Source organism: Cyrtonyx montezumae, unplaced genomic scaffold (assembly GCF_038088225.1).
Source record: "Cyrtonyx montezumae isolate F1298 unplaced genomic scaffold, pur_monq_1.0 scaffold_2, whole genome shotgun sequence".
Lineage (NCBI taxonomy): Eukaryota > Metazoa > Chordata > Aves > Galliformes > Odontophoridae > Cyrtonyx > Cyrtonyx montezumae.
This window is the reverse complement of record NW_027071936.1, coordinates 12,873,319-12,888,323: the sequence shown is the minus strand read 5'-3', so window position 1 is coordinate 12,888,323 and position 15,005 is coordinate 12,873,319. Positions and strand designations below refer to the sequence as shown.

The following is a 15,005-nucleotide window of genomic DNA, read 5'->3' as shown; positions in this document are numbered from 1 at the left end:
GTCTTCAGACAAAATTTAACATGATCACAGAACCATGAATGTGGAAGAACCTCTTCTGGCCTATTTGCTACAGCAAGGCAGTATCAATGAAATGTATATTGTCATTGGCAGGTGGTCATGCAGTTGATTATTGACTATTTCTATGTTATTATAGTATTTATGCCTGCCTGTACTGCGGAGTGCTCTTATTTTTTCCCAGATCTCAAGTTCCTCACAGCTAATTTGAATTCTAGTCCCATCTTTTAGCTTCCTTCCTTTCCAACTAAGCAAAATAACATGTGAATTTGCCTGTATGCATGTTCCTTACTCTTAGGTCACCGTGGAAGATGTTGCAATTTCAGCTTAAAGTTCTTAGCCTGTAGTACTTGCACGTGGTCATGCTGCTGCTTTCTATAAAATGAGTGTTTTATTGGAGTATAAAGTTGATTTTGTTGACAGGCTGGCTATCAAATCACTCAGCAAAGAGTTCCAATTGCGGTGAATGGGAGTCTGTCGTACAGTCTCTGCATAGATAACAAAATGAGCCAGATGGTGACCAAAACTGTGAGGATTAAACAAATTCAGTTGGAGCAAGACAGTGGAAAAAGCCTCCATGATGATGCAAGGAGCCAGACTCTCGTTGACTTGAATAGGGCTGGTAAGCTTGGACCATTCTCTTGTTTTTCTCCTCCTTTCTACATTAACATGAACCTTTCCAAGTAAATCAGTGACAGAAAACAGCTGACAAATGAAAACTACCTGTTATATCTCTCCTTGAAAATAAGAATGCGTCAGAGTGAACATTACACTTGAAGCAGGAGAATGTTTGCATTTTTAATGCGCCTTTCCTTTTGCAGTTGGTTGATGACATTTTGCAGCAGCAAATTAGTAATCTGTTAGCTCAAGTTCCTCATGCCTGACAGTCACATAGAGCCACTCAGCTGTGTAAGCTCTTGTTACTGTAGGTGTTAATAAAAAAAAAAGAAAGCATACCCTAGACTGTAAATAATGGCGTAGGAGTATAGAAGTAGCTGCTGGAATTGGAAAGTTAGACAGTTATTTTTATTATTAGCTTTGAAAAAATGTTGATTTTCCTCTTTAAGCTTTGAAACTGTAAATGGAATGAATCTCTGGGCCAAGATGGCAAGCCTAACACGGGCATCGTGCTTCAGCAGTGTCCGTTGAAGTGAAGGGCTGTGGCTGCTCATATTCTTTGTAAGAGATACTGAAACTAAAAACTAGACTACGTGTTATTACAGTTCTGTCTGTTCCAAAATTAGTTTAAGATAAATACATTTGAGTCTGCAATCAGATAGGCTTTTAATTGGAGTTCTCTCAGAGGAAAGCCGAAGAGGAATGCGTATGCCTGTTCTGCCTGTCATCGGAGGGTGGAGTGCTGTCTGCAGTTTGTCTGCTCCTTTTCTTAAAGGAGGAGAAGTTTTTTATGGCCATCTGTACCTGGGTCCATTGTGACAGTCACTAAATAATACATTTTTAAAATTTTGTTTATTTTTCGATAAAAGCTTTCATGTGTGTAGCCAGTTATACTCTAATATGCTGAGATCAAAAGCTATTGTTGGATATCTCTTGTCTCTTTCCCTGATAGGAGTCGGCCTCATGGAGGTTGTCATGGAGCCAGATATGTGCTGTGGGGAAGAAGCAGCTGCAGCAGTCAGAGAGCTTCAGCTTATTCTTCAGACACTTGGGAGCAGCCAGGCAATCATGGCAGGTACAGAGGGGGAAGGGCATGTTCTCTTGTCACCTGTAATTCTTTGCATTTGCACGAGTACTGCAGCTTCTGGTTATTTTGCTGTGCAGTTGCTTCTGACCCATAGCCTTTTCTAGCTGTTGTTTTTAAAATCCTCAGAGCCTGCCCTAATGTCTGCCATGCTTCAGATATGTTTGTGGGCCCGCCTTTCCCTGCAGACCTTTGCAGTGTTAGATTTTATGGGAAAAAAACTAGACAGGAAGGAAGGTCTCCAGGGTTCTTGAGGTGTTTCTCCCTGTCTGCCCTCATGCTGTTTGCTACAGTGCTGCAGCACGTAAGCTTTGTAGTCAGGATTAGTTATAGAATATGGAAGCTAGTTTCCTTAGTTCCCACACAGTGGTAGGAGTGTACAGATCATCCTCTGAGTTGTCTGTCAGGTCTCAGCTGGCTATAAAAGTGATGTAAAAACAGTAAACTCTGATGGTATGTGTGAGATGGACTAAACGACTACATATAGCAGATACCAGGCTTAATTTAAGAACCAGTCAGGTTTTAGCTTTTACCATGTTTGATACTTTCATAGGCTCACTCTGCCCTCCCCTTCTAGTGTTATGTTCAGTAGGCGTCAACTTCTACTAGAGAGAGATCACTGCTGATCTGGAGAGGTTGGGCAGAAAATGGTATTGGTTCGCACTGTGCAGCTGACTTGAAGATATCATTCTCAGGCATTAGCAGCCAAGGTCCCAGGCATCTCTCTGATGTTCAGGATTTCCCCTACCTCAAGGGTTTCTCTAGCCAAGATCAAGACCATCTTTCTGAGACCTCTTCATTCCCAGTATCCCTCGTTTGGACATCAGCCCTTCTTTCTGGAACTCTTGACATTTTTTCCAGTCTAAATAGCTGACATGTGGAAGCACAGCATGTGTTCAGCCTCCTGATGAGTGTTCCTGTCTCACGTCTCTTTTTTTTTCTTTTATTTGGATCATTTGGAACATGCCATTTTTGCTTAGTCCCAACCTTATAAAAATTTGCAAACAAGTCACAGTTGCAGGTTACAGCGAACAGGCTTCTGCTCAAGAGATTTAAAAATGCAGACTGGGGCACTGATACCCCCCCACATTTATGTGGTGCCTGCTAGTGTTCACAGTTTAAGCTTGTTTTTTTGCCTGTGATGGATGGCTCCACTGATGAACAAAATGAGGCCCTAGTATAAATGACTGCATCTCCTAGAGAACTGAGTCACAGTTGGACTGCCACCAAAGGCTACCAAGATCCAAGAAATGATAGAAGCAGGTTGTGTCTCAAATAGAAGCAAGAATAGAACAAGTATATTCCTATTCTGAAACAAGTACTCATTTCACCCTAAAGAGGAAGCCCATCAGAGCACTTGTCTAGAAAGACGTGTTGGGTCATTCTGTAGCTTTTGTCCTTCATTTGTGTTTGGCCAGGATTCTTTGAAGACAAAGGAAATTAATGCACTGTCATCCAGCTGACTTCTACTACATGTACCACATACTCTTCAGTCTTTTTTTATTTGTTCACTACAGTGGATTCTGAGCCATAGACTTTTTCACAGGTTTGACTCTGAGCGACTTTGTGTTTTCTTTATTGGCGCTACTGTATGGCAACATCAAGTGTTTGTTTCTTTTTACCAGTATTTGTAAATAAAGCACTAAGAGGAAGGCTACAGAAATTCACTCTGCATATAGGAAGAAATTATGTTTATTTATGACATAACCTCTCTTGTTTGTTTGTTTTTATTCCCACCAGTTGAATAACTGTGGCAAACGTTCTCTTCTTAGAAGTTATGTCTTTATAGGGAGAAACCTTAGAAAGATAAAAGTTCCGTTTACTTGAGGTTGAGTCATCAGAGATCTCTGAGGACGTTAGCCCATTTTGAACTAGAAATGTAGGACGTTTTTATATGTAACTTTGTGTTCAGTTTCAGTGCTTTTGGCAGCCGGGGAAATCTGGAGAAAAGATTGCAATTTCTTGAAGGAGAAAAAGAAAGCTACAAAAAATCCACAGCTTCTGACATTTTGTCCTTGGGCTATAAATTTCCAAGGGCACCTTAGTAAAAAATGTTCAACATAACTAATTTCTTGTGTTCCACAACAGAGTAGTATATATCTGTCAAACTGTAATTCCAAACAGTGGTTTTGTGCTGTTTTTATAGGAATGGAAGCTCACAGTGCACTGCTTTCTGTTGCTTGTCTATTTCTGACAATAATATTAAAAATAAATAAGCTGAATTCTCAGAAAATTTTGAATGATTGGAAGCAGAAGCTTGGATTGGAATCACAAACAAAGCTATTATGACCTGGTTGTTACTCATTTCTCAAAGTATGGAAGCCTGCACATAATATGAAGTTTATTAATGCACGCCATTTACTTTAGTTTACAGGATGGACTGTTTTGTTGACTAAGTTTGCTTTTACAGAGGGTCAGCTGAGAGTGGATGCCAATGTTTCAGTGCATCACCCTGGAGAGCCTTATGGAGTAAGAACTGAGGTGAAGAACATCAATAGCATAAGATTCCTGGCAAAAGCAGTAGGTAAGTGGTGGTTACGTTTTTACTGGTGCATTGTGGATGCATTGAGATCTCATTAAAATAAATATGTTAGGTGCCTGAGTGCATTGGTTGGCTCTAAATGTGCTGACTAGCTTCATCTGGGTGTGTCCCATGCAAGCATCTTCCCCCTGATCCCGAGGTTCTGTTTAAGCCTTTAAGACTTTGCCTGGCCTATGTCACAGATGTGAGTTGCCAGTCCTGTTGCCTGATGGACCTTGGACCTGTGCTGTAGCCTTGTTTCCAGTCCTGTGTAGGACCCTGGCTGCTGCAGTCTGACAGAACTCCCTGGGTGCACCCTGGATCTAGTTCAACCCCTCACCGTGGCTGAGGCTGTCAGTAAATCCTGCTAGTAGCAAATGCATCTGTCCATGCTGCTCAGATGTGTGAGGGCACTTTCTGTGCTTGGTGGTCCTTGGCTCCAGGCTTGTCCCACCTTTTGGAGCAGCCCTGTTCTTGCTGCTCCCTGACAGAAGAAATCTTAGTTTGGTGTACTCTGGGGATAGCGGTCACATTAGTCTGTGCTTTGAACTTTTATCCTTCTGCCTGTAGGAAGAACAAAGCAGATGATTTAGGGCGTAGAGTGCTTGGCTCTGAGATGTGTTAGTGGTAGCTCTTTGTCCTTCAGTGTAGATGATTGCTTTCCAGGGTGTACAGTAAATTGTTCAGATGCAACTTGCGTATGAGCAAGGAAGGATGATCATTACATCTCCAAAATATAACTGGCAAGGAGAACGTGAGAATTCTCATTCCAAATACTCCACTGGGGGAAAGGAAGGTCACTAGGAACGTATGGCTTGGCTGCAGTGCCTGGGAGAAAATGCTTTCTATTTAAAGGAAAGAAGATGAGGAGAACATGCGAAGTAATAAACAGTGCTGGAGAGAAAGACAACGACTAATAATTCTGCCTGTAACTACTGCTGTTGGTTTTATTAAGGTTAAAACAACTAACTTCTCCATTATTACACAGCAGTGGAAAATGAAATAGTGGAGTGTACAAAAGCTAATAGTGCAGTATAGTAACCTTATTCTTCTCATGTTTCTGTCAGATTATGAAATACAGAGGCAAATTAAAGAACTCGAAAATGGAGGAATGGTTCTGAATGAAACAAGAGCCTTTGATTCTAAGCTTGGGTGAGTTTTTGTTTTGGAGAAATATCAGGAAGAATGGCTTCAGAGTGCTGGGGATGCCTAGTGACTTGATCGGGGGAGGTAACTTGGTATCAACTTCTGTCTTCACAAGCATGCTCTCTTCACTGATAGGAACTTGTTCTTGATGTTGAGGCTTTTTTGTGTGCTACCTCCGCAGTGTCTGGGTGCAAATGACTGACCTTTTACACATATGCTTTCTTTGAAGTGGTCTTCAGAAACTTTTCTGATCTTCACGAGGCGAGGCTTATGTTTTAGCTTTTTGCTGGGAATCCAGTGGTGTACCACTTCTCACATCTTAGCTGTTTTGTTTTATTATAGGTGCACTGTACCAATGAGAGACAAAGAAGGAAAGCAAGATTATCGGTATGTTTTTTTTAAATTAAGTTCAGTTCTTGACATGTTAAAACTTATTAAATTAAATCAAACGTAATCAGTGTAATGAGCTTGTGAAGTTAGCCAGTATAATGTGTGTGGAAATTGACCTTCCACTGCAGAGACCTATCAGAATCAGTACAAGTCAGAGAAGTTCAGATCTAGATCCCATAGACTGTATTGGATTTAGCGTAGATGAGACGCAAAAATCTTTCCTAAAAAATAATCTGGAGTACTTCAGCTCCAAGTGGGTAATTTGAAGCTTTGCTGCGTGGCCAGTGCACATATATTGTTAAGAATGCCTGAGATGAAATGTAAGAATATTGAGATGATCACTGCTTCGGTTTTAAATACGTTCTGAGGGAAATGATTCTCATGTAGCAGGCCCTGCCTCTTTATGCTTAAATTACATGATCATAGACATTGTTTGAAGATGCTGACTACTGTGGAGGAGTGTCATGCTTCATAGGCAGATTTCTACCCTAAGATTTACGTAGACCTACTGAAGTTGTTACCCAGCTAAATACTTAGTGCCTTTCACTGGTGTGAGATGACAGCCATCACGGTTTGATAGCTGAAGATTCATGTGAACAGTCTATAATCTGCTCTCAGCGAAGTCATACATACACAGCCATACAGTCAACCAAGAAAGATCTGTCTGGAGGGCAAGAGAATAAGGCGTAACTGTCAGGAAGCGTTGCTGCTGGGAATAAGTGTTGGGTCAGTGCTGGAAAACAGCAGCATATCTGCTGAGTGCTCTTGCACAAGAGATAATCAGAATGGTATCTGGATGGAATGGGGCATGAGAGTGCAACTCAGTGACTGCTGAGGTCTCTGTGCTCCTTCTACTGCTCTTGGCGTGCCTCCATCATCCTGTGGTTAGAGATACCTAATGCTTAGCTTAGAAAAACTAAATTGTTTCCTGGCTTTTCATCTCAGGTACGCTCTCTCTGTTACTCCCAGAGTTCATTTCCCAGCTGGAGAATTGCAGCTTTGCAAAACCTCGAAAGCCTCTCAGCTCTATGTTCCTGTTAGCTGTACATATACCCTTAGTGAAGCAGAGGAAGCATTTTGAAAACATTCCTCGAACTTTATGTTTACATCTGCTTTTCTGAATGGCATTTGTAGAATCTTATTTGTAGAATTTGCAGAAAGGCAGTAATCATTTCATGAATTCCTTAATGTGGTAGCAGCTCACTTATTTAACAAGGCTAGTTTGAACAAATAGAAAAGTCAGGCAAACCTAGGCAGAACTGGCGAGTCCAGGATACTTCAGGTGAAGACCAGAGTCTATTAGTGCTAACATTATGATCAGTGTTCAACTGTTTTCTCAGATTTTTTTGTAAATTACTGCTTGCACATTATGCATTAGACTTAAGATCTATGTTTAGACAGATTTGAAATAAAAATTAGAGAGGGTTTTTCATGTCCCTTATTCTGAAATTTTTGAACTCTTCATTTGATCACGTAAAAGTGAGGTTTCTGCTTCAACTGCAAAGTTATTCTGGTAGTCTGAATTGGCCTTCTCTTTAAGCGAGCCTTTTGTTCTGAGCTGACACCCTGATGAGCGCAGTAACTTTGCTTTTAGCGCAGCACGGGATTGCATCGAGGGCTTTGAAGTCAGCATGGGAAAGGTCGCAGCCTGCCCTGATCACACGTGGCGGTTGGCTGTCAGTCTGGCTTTCTCCCTGCCAGTCCACTCCCATTTTTGCCTTGATCTGCAATTCACACTTGATGCCAAAAGGAATAGGTTGTTTCCATGACTGTTATTTTTATTGTTATTCTTAATATCATTAATCCTTTTCTGTAATTGACAAATAGTTGAGAGCACTTAAGAGAATAGGGCAGAATAGGGACTTTGCAACAGCTGATGAACTGATCTCTTATTGCTTTCTACTGACATACTGTCATGAATTCTTAATAATTTGTTCAAGATAATATTATCATGTCCATGTTGGCATAAACCCATCAGATGTATTTCTTCCTTCTTGTTTACCTTTTGACTGACAGTATTTCTAAAGTTGTTTTTTTTTTTTTAATCTTTAGGTTCATGCCAGAGCCAAATCTTCCCCCATTGATTCTTTACGATGCTAAATCTTTGCCAGCTAATGTGAACCATCAGCAAGTGGTAAATATCGATTGGATTCATGAGAGGCTTCCCGACCTCCCCAGTGTGAAGAGAGCAAAGCTTGTTGAACTGTATGGGATTCTTCCTGAACACAGCTTCACCTTGGTGGTAGGTCTATCGATCAAATGTTAAATGAAACCTAGCATCTGCAGAAGTTGCAGTGTTTTCGGAAACATTTACCAATGTTGTTGTTAAGCAGCTATCAGTTCTCTTGACTTTTTTTAGATGGAAATATGTCCAGTTTCTTTGCCTACTTTTATACTCTGAAACCATATGCATACATTAGTAGGAAAGAAGAAACCTTGCACCATGTGCCTAGAAAAAGCTTTTCTCATACGAGGTGCTGTCAAATAACTATTACTTAATATTGATCTCGTTTGTCTATGCGTGGACAAATGTGTGAGTGACTGCAACAAATGTACAACTTCCTGCTGACAAATCCTTGCCTGCGAGTGCTTATTCTTCTTATCTTTGGGTTTGGTCTGAGGCAGGGCACACTGTCGTTATTTAACAAATTAATAGACGTGCTTTCCTTACTGCACTCAGAAAACCCATAGTTGAAATCTTTTAGCTTCATGCACCCTAGTTGGTCTGGTTTCCATGTTTGGTTGTTGTTTTTTTGTTTTTTGTTTTGAAAAATAACAACAAAAAGAGTCATTAATGGGTAAATGCTCACAATGGCTCTGCAGCGTTAGTTTGGATCTCACAGTGCTGTTTACCAGCAATAGACAGAGAGGATCCCAAAGAAAAGGATGCGACACATGTGGGTGTAAATAAGGAGATGTGAGCAAAATCTCCTAACTTTCAAAACTACTGTAAGGACTTCAGGCATTTCAGATACAAACTGAATCATCTTTGCTCCCCGGTGATAATTGGGAGGGTGTTAGTGTAGCCACCAAAGCTTAGATGTTTCAGATAGCCCGCTAAGCTAGGGTCCTGCTTTGGTTACCTCTGTGTTTAGTGGAGACAGAAGAAAAAGGACTTCTTCGTTGTAAGATTTCAAGTGGAACCAGAAGTACTTCAGACTGTCCTCTGGATGAGTTCCTTTACTTAGCCTGTAAATGCAGGTAGAGCAGTGCACCTAACTTAACTATCTAACATCCCTCCTTTGTGTGCCTTTAATACAGGTGTAATGTGCATGCTGTGTGTATTTGAACACTTGTACAGAAGCTGGCTCTACAGGAAAAAAAAAAACTGGTTCTTTCTTCTGAAGTAAGCTGTTAGGAAAACTGCTTTTGTGCTGGTGTGCCATTTTAGTGTGCTACAGATCTTCTGTTTGGTGGGCCGATGTGTTATAAGTCTTACTGAAGTCCCGAGGCTGCAGTGGCAGTGCTGAAAGGTGTCAGTGGAATCTTACCTTTCTGTTTCATTGTGTAAGTTGCAAAATGTAATCTAGCAGGCAGCATTCCTGTCCACGTGTGCATTTTTTCACATCGACACATTTCTCACACGTTATAAGTAGCTCAGAAGAGCAGATAACTTCTGTGCTCTTTACTTTTTTTTTTTCCTTTTAGTTCTTTCCCACTAAGGTGGGTTGACCTTGGCCAGCAGCTAAGCAGCACACAGTTGTTTGCTCGTTCCTCCCACCAGTGGGATAAAGGAGAGAGTAAGAACAACAGAAACAAGAAAACTTGTGGGTTGAGATACAGGCAACATTTATTTAAGATGGAGGAAGAGTTAAAAAAAATAGAAAAACGATGAAAAGGCCACCACTCGTCACCTCCCACAAGGGGCCTGATGCCCAGCCAGTCTCTGACTACCTCTGCCCTTGTTTTTTCTTGCTGAGTACAGCATCTTAAGACATGCAGTACCTTCTTACTCAATTTGGAATTGCTGTTCTTCTAAACCAACCCTGGCCTCATCACTGTGGGAGTAGAGTGGGAAAAAGAAATAACCTTTATGTTCTGCAAGGTCTGCTCAGCAGCAGCCGATACACTGGTGTTATCAGCACTGTTTTGGTCACAGACTGAAAACACAGCACCCTATGGCCTGCTATTAAGAAAATTAACTTAGTCCCAGCCATGCTTAATACACCCTCTTCTTTCACTTGGCATCAGCCTACTTCTTAGCTTGCTTCAATCTTGATAATATAGATGGCTTCTGCTGTGTGTTTTCTGTCGTTTGTAGCAACTGGCCCTGCGTATTTGCTTCATTGGTTCCCATTCTCTTCCAGCATCTTTCTGAAATCCTCTAGTGCCTTTGCTTTTTCTCTATTAACTTCTTCCTTTCTGCAGCGTATAAGATAATTAATGAGCTCCAAGCTGAAATTTGAGATACAGCTTGTAATAAGATAATGCATCCATTTGAATGCATCAAGTGAACGCTTCTTCATTGTGAGCCTTTTATTGTGCATTAGGTTGTCAGCATCTCTGCTCTCCATAAAAGTTGCTTGCCTGTTCACTGGGAGACTAGTTAACCTTAATTCATCTGAAAGTGGTATGTCCATTGCTGTGTTAAGCTTAGATGGGAAGTAACAGAAGATTGCTGATAGGGCCAGATGCACAAATCTAATGAGCATTCTTTCAGGTTAGAGCACCCAGGAGTGCTCATTAAATAAATGGCAGTGGTAGAGGGATGACTCTAAAATGCAGAATCTCTGCTTTGCGCCGACTTGTTAAGAGAAAACATTAAGCACAAAAGTTACAATAAAACAATATCATACATCAGAATGCGAGTTTGTTTCTGAGCTGACTTTGAGACCTTTATTCCCATATACAAAACCAACCTATGTATACTGCAGTACTGAGAATGTAAGACTCCAGCTTAGCCAGATTACAAGATGAACTGAAACGAAAGGAAGGCTTTAACTACTGATATCTTTAGCTGTGATTTTTTTGATAGGTTTCCTACAGATTGCAAAAATAAATGCAACTTTTGATATTCTTCATGCAAAATCCATTTTATTTGTGAAGATTAAATTGTTTAAGCAAAGTCGACTCTGTGGTATTTAGGTTTCTGCATGCGGCTTGCTGTGTAAACTGATAAGTTGGCCAATATTGCTCTTGAGTTAAGAAGCCTTTCTGAGAACTTTGCCAGTTATGACCGTATAATATTAACACTGACTTTCCTGGGGGGGAAAGGATGGAGAGGGCGAAAAAAGAAGCACGTATTGGCACAGCTATGAATATGTTGTATTGTTTTCAAAAAACACGCTGAAGTCCAACCAAGAAAGTAGATGAGCTGTCTCAGGATGGCATTAGGAAGAAACAGGATGATCACTTTTGAAATCCAAGTCTTTGCATACCTTTATGTCTAAAGGTATATGCCGTGAAAGTGGCAGTTGTGCTGTGTCTCCACTGCAGCAGCTGGCATTTGTGAATCCTTCGTACAGTCAGAATGGGATACCGGTAGTTTTGACCGTTGTGTTTACACTGTGCTGCCCTCATATACTTCAGTGTGCAGGTGAATTTATGCTTCTTTTTAGAACTCGAAGCATTTTCTGACAAGTCAGAAGGAGGAAGTTTGAGCTGTCTTTTCTTTGACTGCTCTTCTTTTCTACTTCAATAGGGTGGATTTTCTGCTTTTTTTCCTTGACAGTCTTGCACGTTTTTGCGGCAACTGTTACCTCACAGTTGGTTATTGTGGGAACTGCGATGGTGGAAATGGGAAGAAGAAAGCAGAAAATGAGATTTGTGAACGTTTCTACAGTTCTCTCCTTCAGTGCTTAGGGAAACTATTGGTCTTTAAAGGCATAAGTTTGCATTAAAGACGCAGTGTCCTTGCAGGTTATGCCCGTGGTTCTTTGTAAAACAATGTATTGTTGAAACTTGCTTACAGAGCGCCTGCAATCGCTCCACTCTTAAGTTTTGACATCTCAGCAGTATTTAATGATGGTGTTAAACCATGCATCAGAAGTAAATTTGTGTCTGGTTGTAATATTGGAATGTCATAATTCATGCAGTTGAGATTCTGACAAATAAGTTGATACATGTGGTGTGTAATGGTAGATCTAAGTGGGGGTACGATGTATAGTATAGAAATATGGAGGGAGAAATATCCTGAACATAAAGGCAGCACAGATGAAATTGTGATGCCAGATTAGTATAGAAGAAGCTAGTATTATAGTGAAGGGTTTTATTTTTGTTTTAGAAGTGAAATGATAGATTGTAGAGCTCAGTGTATCAGAGCTGCCTCCTGGTTATTTTTTCCTACGGTTAACAGCATTCTTCTTAGTGTAAGTTGTTGAAATAGATTTGGTGGCTGGACTGAATCTAGCATGGCAAAAGTTGACCAAAATGATCAACAAATTTAAGTTCAAGTGGAACAGTATTTAGGAACTGACAAAAATTCAGTAATAACTTGAATTACTTGTCACAAGAAAATAAGGGAAATGTTTCATTTTTGTGAGTCATTTTGATTTTCTGAAATTCTGCCTTCTTCATTTCAGTCTGGCATTGCTGGGGTTTCCTACTTCTAGGCAGCAGCATATGACTATCACTTAAAAAGTAAAAAAAATAAAGAATGACGAAGGAATATGTCCATCTCCCTGTGCTGAAGAAGCAAGCATGGGGCTCAGCTCCTGGTAGCATATGTAAATAGATCCGTCTGAGTATTACTAGGCTTTTCTCTTCGTGCTGCCTGGAAACCATCTGATGGAAGTTGGAAGGCTGGGTATGTTTGCCCTTGATTTTTCAAAGGTCTGGCAGTGGCATCAGTGCTGTAACTCTAGCCAGGCTGTTGGTATCCAGAAATCTGAATGTGCCCAGTGCTAGCAGCCTGCTCTCCATCATCTGCATGATGGAAGTGTTGGACGTGCTGCATTTGAGCCGTGCAGCCTGCACTCAGACATGTGGCAGCTGCAGTGTTTTTGTGTGCGTGACGTTGTTGTAGCTAGACTGCTCTGCTTAGACTGTAAAACCTTATGCAGTATACATTAAAGTAAAAACAACAGCCACTTTTTAATATACACAGTCACTTTTTCCTACCTAAATTGGACAGGTGTGTTAATGGAAGGTTATCTGCCATTTAAGTAATCAGTGTTCATGCAAATGAATCTTGAAGTGAATTAAGAAGAGTACGGTATTCGGTAGTTCATCATTTTAGTAATTCCACTACAGGCATGCACAGTTCTTAATCATTTACTGCAATAAATGCATCACTCCTCTGCTGCTGCTGCTTTTGTGGTGGTGTGTTTTTCTTTTTTTTTTTTTTTCTTTTTTAAACTATATTTGTTTTTCTAATATGTTTAATATTATATTAATCGTCTAATATGTTTAATCTTAGATTTTACATTCATTGACTATTAAGTGAGTTTGTAAAAGCACAGGACAGGAAGACAAATTTATCTGCGTGTGTTAGAGGAGTAGTTAAGCAAATCTGCCTGGCTTCATAGGAGTCCTGTGTGCCCTACTGAGGCTGACAGCTTCAATTTTTTGTTCGTGGTTTCAGAGTTAAGTGAGAGAGTCTGATTTTTATCACGGCGGTTTTATAGCACATCAGCCCACTAGTCAAAGTAATTTTTGTTGTTTCCCAGAACAGAGAGCAGTAGATTGTGGACTCTTCAAAGAAGTACTTGATTATCAATGAGCGTAGTATCCAGAGATGTTGGAAGTTGGTTTTGTGAACGTTATGGGGTGGAAAGTCTAGAATTTTGTATTGCTGTAGTGATAAATTGCCTTTAAATGCAAGGACAAAGAAGACTCGTTTGACAGGGCTGAGTTTTAGTGGAAAAGTCAGCCTTTAGTTTAGTTTGTGCCTACACTCTTCGTTGCTCAGAGGTATTCACAGAGATCTGTCTGCAATTACTGTGTGCTTGGAAGATGTTGGAAGATTGGAATGCTGCAATGACATTTATTCGTAGAGTAACTTGGTGGCTGCCTCTTAACTGTTATCACTTCTGAGAGCTGCTATGTCCTCCTGTTCATGTATGCCATATCGTGCAGAAGTCCAGGGGCAAGGAGGATTTGGATTCTTCTTGCCACTTAATGTCTCTTCTGCCTTCAGTAGACCTAATGAGTTCCGTGCTGTAGTTAAAGAACTACCAATGCCCCGATGTCAAACAGCACAGTGTTTGACAGGCTGTGCACTATCTGTTCTTCTAAAAGCGATCTCAGATTTCACTTATAGTATAAATTGAATCCCCTACTATCATGCCTTCTGAGCATTTAGGGTGCTGTGTAAAGCCTCGCATAGCTTCTGTGAAAAATCTAGAAACATAAAACCCCTGTTCTTACAGTATGACCTTTTCATATCATTCAGGAATGACTACAAGCTAATCTCATTCCATCAGTCCAAAATAAAAATAAGTGATTGCAAGATCAGGAGCGAGTTATCTATAGGCAGTTTCAGGCCAACTCTCTTCTTGGTAAAAGATAGCATGACAGCATATGGAGCATTATATTTTCTGCTATTGTATGTACTTAAAAACAAAGGAGAAAATGAGAAATGTTCTCTCCAAATATTACTTGTAGGGAAGATGTAAGAGGAAAAAAGTTCATTCAGTGATTGAAGCTACGTTAAAACAGGCTGACATATATAAGCTCTATGCATGCATTCTAGGCACAGCGTAGCCTGTTTACTGTTAATAAAATTACTCTGTCGTCTTGCAGCTTTTTTACGTTAGCATTTATGCTCTAATTGTGTAATTATTCATACTTGCACTTCCGTATCTGTTTGATGCATTGAATTTTTCTTTAACAGAACGAAGATGGATTAACAGACTTCTTTGAAGATGTGGTAAAAAAGACCCAGATGAAGCCAAAGAAGGTGATTGGCTGGATTCTAAGTGACCTACTCAGTCACTTAAAACAACGTTCCCTTACAGCAAAGGAAAGGTCAGGCTTCTCAGTTACAACAGTGGTGAAATAAAATTGCTCCTTTTCTCATGTACCAAGAACAGTATCATGTCACTCTGATGCTGACTTCTGCTTTAGTTCTCATCTGTGAGGTTGGTTATCCCAGGCATTGCTGCTTAGGCCTTGACACTGTCATGATTAATGAAGTTAACCAAATGCCTTCCCGAGAAGAGGGCAATGATAAGGCATAATCAGGCAGTCAAGATCAAAGCTGAATATAATGTATCATGAAAAAAACAAAACTTAGCCTGTCATGCTGAACAGTGATGTTTAGACAAGCAACAGTGGCGTAAGTCTGTTACT

The 15,005-nt window shown here is 40.4% G+C and overlaps 1 protein-coding gene across 1 annotated transcript in view; it reads left to right on the top strand.

The window, feature by feature from the left end:
- The window catches only part of GATB (glutamyl-tRNA amidotransferase subunit B), a 39,012-nt gene that overhangs the window by 15,818 nt on the left and 8,189 nt on the right, over positions 1-15,005 (top strand). Inside the window, exons 4-10 of the mRNA XM_065736020.1 lie at positions 439-637; positions 1,586-1,708; positions 4,128-4,241; positions 5,306-5,390; positions 5,727-5,771; positions 7,827-8,016; positions 14,548-14,681. Coding sequence (XP_065592092.1) covers positions 439-637; positions 1,586-1,708; positions 4,128-4,241; positions 5,306-5,390; positions 5,727-5,771; positions 7,827-8,016; positions 14,548-14,681 — 890 coding nt within the window. The remainder of the gene's footprint in view (positions 1-438; positions 638-1,585; positions 1,709-4,127; positions 4,242-5,305; positions 5,391-5,726; positions 5,772-7,826; positions 8,017-14,547; positions 14,682-15,005) is intronic.